A 6,285-nucleotide genomic window follows, 5' to 3' on the forward strand; every position below is an offset into this window, starting at 1 on the left:
ACCACCCACCGCCAACTCTTGGGCTACTCTTTTACCAACGAATAGTGGGATTGACCGTCACATTATAATGTACGACTGAAAGAGCGAGTATGTTTGGTGAGACGGGGATTCGAATCCGCGACTCTCAGACTGCGAGTCAAGCTCCCTAACCACCTGGCCATGTCAGGCCACCTGGCAGGCACTACAGGAAAAAAATCAATAACTATATTGATTAGATAATGATTTCAATGTGCTTTTGATCCAGCATAAACAAACCTAAAACCCACACTTTCCCTGGGGCAGGTCTTGGCAGTGATCATGGCTTGGTTGTAATGAATATCCAACTAAAACTCAAAATATTACAGAAGTATTTCAACTACATAGTAAAATATGGCATACAAAAACTTCAAGATCCTCACATAATAGACAAACTCCAAGCCAAAATCGGAAGGATTTTTCCCCACTTAATACGTGACGTCAAACCTCCCATTGGTCAAATAACAATACAAATTATAATTAAAAACATAGCTTTCAACAATATATTGCAGGGAAAAATTTTAGTAGAGAACAACAGTACTGTTGTATATTCTATATAATGTAGTTTATAATGAAGAGGAGAAACAGTATTTTTGATATATATTTTACGTATTATAATGTACGAATAAAAAAAGGATGTCAGCACATTTGTCATTTATATGCGAAATAAATTTAAAAAAATAATAAGTTGTAATAAGTAAGTTAATTATAATCATGTAAGAAGAGTATGAAATGAGAAAAAAAAATTAAGTAGAACATTCTACGATTAATAATAACAATAATTATAACTATAACAATACTGAAGATTATCCTATATTCTTTCCTTAACCCTTACTCTACTTACAACAATTAACACAGGTTTTCTCCGTGATCAAAACGTGTCGGCTGCGCTGCAGTAACCACTATCGGGTTTAGCGATACGATGCCTTCTAATTGTTATTTGTTATGTCACGTGCCACTTGTGCAATAATGTGAACGGAACTTGTCGTATATTAAGTACTTGCCTCGTGCTCTTAAATGTGTTTTTCCCCTGCTTTTACGTTAATGAAATCCAATTACTAAAGCTTGTGATTCTTCACTTACATTGCCCAGCAAACCCTTTTCAAGCGTCTAGGAACTAGGAACGTGGCATTCTTTTTGAAGCGTCTATGAACTAGGAACGTGGCATTCTTTTTGAAGAATCTATGAACTAGGAACGTGGCATTCTTTTTGAAGGGTCTATGAACTAGGAACGTGGTATTCTTTTTGAAGGGTCTATGAACTAGGAACGTGGCATTCTTTTTGAAGCGTCTATGAACTAGGAACGTGGCATTCTTTTTGAAGCGTCTATGAACTAGTAACGTGGTATTCTTTTTGAAGGGTCTATGAACTAGGAACGTGGCATTCTTTTTGAATCGTCTATGAACTAGTAACGTGGCATTCTTTTTGAAGTGTCTATCAACTAGTAACGTGGCATTCTTTTTGAAGCGTCTATGAACTAGAAATGTGGCATTCTTTTTGAAGGATCTATGAACTAGGAACGTGGCGTTCTTTTTGAAGTGTCTATGAACTAGTAATGTGGCATTCTTTTTCAAGTGTCTATGAACTAGTAATGTGACATTCTTTTTGAAGCGTCTATGAACTATGAACGTGGCATTATTTTTGAAGTGTCTATCAACTAGTAACGTGGCATTCTTTTTTGAAGTGTCTATGAACTAGAAATGCGTCATTCTTTTTGAAGGAGTCTATCAACTAGTAACGTGGCATTCTTTTTCAAGTGTCTATGAACTAGGAACGTGGCATTCTTTTTTCAAGCGTCTATGAACTAGGAACGTGGAATTCTTTTTGAAGTGTCTATGAACTAGTTACGTGGCATTCTTTTTGAAGCGTCTATGAACTAGCAACGTGGCATTCTTTTTACCAATGCTGCAGCTTTTAGGTACGTTCTTACGAGAGGTAAAATTATTTGGTTAGTTTTGAATTTCTCGAGGACAACCTGTGCTCGCCATCCATAATTTAGCAGTGATAAACAAGAGTAAAAACAGCTAGTCAACACCAACAACTCTTGGACTACTCTTTTTACCACGGATTGGTCACATTATAACGGCGCACAGCTGAAAGGGCGAGCATGTTCGGTGACGGGATTCGAACCCGCGACCTTCAGATTGCAGGTAAAATGGAGTCCGATAAAATACTGCCAGTTCATTGGCTGAAAAAACAAACCAAACCTTAACGGGAACATATTTCATCACCTACAGAGAAACAAATTTTTACTACGAAGGAAAATTTGAAGCTCGTTAGGTTTATTTTTGGAGCTGGCTTATGGTTATGATTTGATAAGTAATGAATTAATCCTGCGCAGTGGCGTATCTTTGGGGAGCATAAAGGTAAATTACCGAGAAATAGTACTGATGCTTTGTTTGTTTCTTTTGAATTTCGCGCAGGGCTATCTGCGCTAGCCGTCCCTAATTTAGCAGTGTAAGACTAGAGGGAAGGCAGCTAGTCATCACCACCCACAGCCAAATCTTGGGCTACTCTTTTACCAACGGATTTACCGTCACATTATACAACTAGAGGGAAGGCAGCTAGTCATCACCACCCACCGCCAAATCTTGGGCTACTCTTTTACCAACGGATTTACCGTCACATTATACAACTAGAGGGAAGGCAGCTAGTCATCACCACCCACCGCCAAATCTTGGGCTACTCTTTTACCAACGGATTTACCGTCACCTTAAAACGCCCCCACGGCTGAAAGGGCGAGCATGTTTGGTGTGACGGGGATTCGAACCCGCGACCCGCAGATTGTGAGGCGAGCGCGCTAACCACCTGGCCATGCCGGGGCCCAGTACTGATGCAATGTAAGGGAGACATTTCTCCATCTTTGGAAAACGTTAGGGTGGGGGGTCATGTCTTCTGTGTAAAATTATGCCTATGACACTACCACAAATTTAGGGCTGCGGATCTCCGGGCCACAGGAAAGTGTCAAGGGGGTTTAGCGAATACACAATACTACTAAGGTACTCAGTATATACTGAGTGGGGGGTCATTAGTTAGAGTACGGAATGATCTGGGGGCTGAGAATGTTTGAGAGCCCCTGCTCTACGTAACAGAGTGATATAACCTAATTTGATATAATAATATCATTTTTCATTTCACAGGGCTTTGTTCTGACATTAGTTATGTAGTGATTTTTGGCAGGCGGTCATAACTTTGAACGCTGTTTTGATTCATATTTGTATAATTTGCGTTTAAAAACCTAAGAAATATCTTGCAAAAGTGATAAATACAAACATCCCACGTGTTGTATTTCTAATAACTCTGGCGTTGTTGTGCTGTATGCAAGAGGAGATTCAAGCACGGTAGGTGGCAGCACAATAACGACGTGTTGTACTTTCTTCATAAACATCTTCTGGTGTAAAGTTCTTTCGAGCAGACTCTTTGAGTTCCATGGATGTGTGTTATGCTAGAGATTAATGCCACCTCATTTGAGCCCTTTGACTTTTTCTCTGTATAACTTTCCTCGGACACAATTCACATGATATCACAGGAAGAAGGACATATTGAGCACGTGATCCATTGAACATCCCAAGTGTGTCGTGTACTTTTGACAAGTTTCGTGTCGTTCAGGTGTTATACGACACTTGTTCAAATACAAGTTATAGAATGTTACAAAACAACGCTCTATAATATAGAAAAAAAAGCTCAGTATTGCATTAATTTTTGTTTGTTTGTAATTAAGCACAAAGCTACACAATGGGCTATCTGTGCTCAGTATTGCATTAAAGAAATAAATGAATAGAAACAAAATAAAATGTTTTTTATGTTGTATTCTCCATAAAATCTATAGTATTGATCACTTTTGTATCAAACGTAATTGCCCGTCTAATGTGTTTCTAATCGTGTTGTTCATTTTCACCTTTTAAGCTCTATGCCCTAAAGAAGGCGTGGCATTTGACCCCCAACCGTTCGGAGGATGAACCAGAAAGTGATGAAATAGCTAAGATTAAAAAGGTACGTTCTAATTACATCAGTGAGTAAATTTATAACATATAAAATATGTTTTAAAAACATGACAGTTAATGTTTTCACTCTGAAGACGTTAATAAATGCTAATAAATTTTTAACATAGAAAACGTGTTTTAAAGACATGAAAGTTGAAGGCGTTAATAAATTCTAGTAAATTTACAACATATTTTTAAAACATGACAGCTACTGTTTTCACTCTAAAGATGTTAATAAATACTACTAAATCTACACGCACCAGGAGGGGCATTTTGTTCATTGGCCTCACGGGGATGTCAGGACGGTGTGTATGCACGTCATTCGCCAGCAGAAAAGGGGGGGTTGAAAATGACTGTCAAACTCGTGAAAATGATAAAGTGAATAACATAAATGGTCTTAGAATCCCCCTGGAGCATATCAAAGAACTCTTGAAAATTTCATAGTGATCAAAGATCGTGAATTTGGAAATTTTTGTTCTGAGCAGACAAACAGACAAAAGTTTTATAGGAAAAAAAACGATATACTGAGGTCAGTATTTTCAACCACAATAGGCACAAAGGTGAGGTTAATAACCATTAAGGTATAGTAATTCCTAATTTAGGACTGTTGACTGGGGGGTGGGGGCTAATAAGTCAGCAGCATCAATTACCTACGCGGTGCCTGTTAACGAAATTATGGGATTGAACATCACAGTTAAAACGCCCCCACAACAGCTAAATCTGGAATGTTTCAGCGACAGATTGGAACATCACAGTTAGAATGCTCCCACAACTGAAAGTACGGAGTGTTTTCAGCGACATACTGGAATACCACAGTTAGAATGCTCCCACAACTGAAAGTGTGGAATGTTTCAGCGACATACTGGAATACCACAGTTAGAATGCTCCCACAACTGAAAGTGTGGAGTGTTTTCAGCGACATACTGGAATACCACAGTTAGTATGCCCCCACAACTGAACATATGGTGTGTTTTCACCGACTCAAGTGTTTGACCGAAGCCTAGAAAAACAACTCATAATTATTTCATGCATTTTATTTTGACTTTTTTTTATGTAATTGGTTAATATTATGAAAAATTTCCCGTTCAGTAAGGAAAGAAATAAAACAATACACAAGAGGCCGTACTTTTTTTTTTTCCATGCCGTACTTTTTTTTTTTCCATGTCGCATTAAAATGAACAAATCGATAAATATTTCTTTTTCAAAACAAAACGTTGTTGAAAAAAAAGAAGTCAGTTGAACAGATCAGACCATAAAAACAAACGTTAAAAGGGGCGTATGTTTAATTTATATGCACGTTTAGAATTTAAGAACTGATATCTTTTTTTTCTAGAACGAAGTAGCGAGATCAAATTCTACTTAAAATTTAAATAAATATTGTTGTTCTTCTGGCGTTTTTGCTCCATCGATTCCTGTTGTTTTATCACAAAGTTTCTCTTGGTTAGAAATGATATTGAGTTTTTTTCTCGGCGATGAGTTATGTTTCGTATATTGGCTGATCTTTTCATGGGTGATGTTGATTTAATCGCACACACACACACAAACACATGGGAATATGCACTGCGCATGTGCGAGTACTGTTTAATGATTAAATTAAGCTTTTGTTTCGAACACTCACATTATTATTAAAGAAGAGGGATATATAATAATTAAGCTCTTCATTTTCCTCAGTTTTATCATCATCTATAGATATTTCCAATTTTCATTCCATTTTCCCGTTACTGATGTGCCTCGTCCCAGCGGTAAGCTTTGGTTCTTATAAAGCTAAAATGAGGGGCTCGATCCTCGTTGCGGAAACGGCACAGATAGACTACTGTGTAACGTTTCGTTAAAACAAACAAACATTGGTCATTCAGGATTTACTTGTTATTTGCGAATGTTGTTATATCACTTGTTTGTTCGACGTATGTTATAAACCTGCTACAGCCGACGTATGCTATGAACCTGCCACAGCCGACGTATGTTATAAACCTGCCTCAGCCCACGTATGTTATAAACCTGCTACAGCCGACGTATGCTATGAACCTGCTACAGCCGACTTATGTTACAAACCTGCTACAGTCAATGTATGTTACAAACCTGCTACAGCCGACGTATGCTATGAACCTGCTACAGCCGACGTATTACAAACCTGCTACAGTCAATGTATGTTACAAACCTGCTACAGCCGACGTATGTTATAAACCTCCTACAGCCAACGTATTTTACAAACCTGCTACAGCCGACGTATGTTATAAACCTGCCACAGCCGACGTATGTTATAAGTCTGCTACAGCCAACGTATGTT

The 6,285-nt window shown here is 38.1% G+C and overlaps 1 protein-coding gene across 1 annotated transcript in view; it reads left to right on the plus strand.

The window, feature by feature from the left end:
* LOC106475406 (ras-specific guanine nucleotide-releasing factor 2-like) overlaps positions 1 to 6,285 on the plus strand; it is a 28,316-nt gene that overhangs the window by 4,892 nt on the left and 17,139 nt on the right. Inside the window, exon 3 of the mRNA XM_022379517.1 lies at positions 3,922 to 4,027. Coding sequence (XP_022235225.1) covers positions 3,922 to 4,027 — 106 coding nt within the window. The remainder of the gene's footprint in view (positions 1 to 3,921; positions 4,028 to 6,285) is intronic.

Source organism: Limulus polyphemus, unplaced genomic scaffold, assembly GCF_000517525.1.
Source record: "Limulus polyphemus unplaced genomic scaffold, Limulus_polyphemus-2.1.2 Scaffold8528, whole genome shotgun sequence".
In the NCBI taxonomy this organism is placed as follows: domain Eukaryota; kingdom Metazoa; phylum Arthropoda; class Merostomata; order Xiphosura; family Limulidae; genus Limulus; species Limulus polyphemus.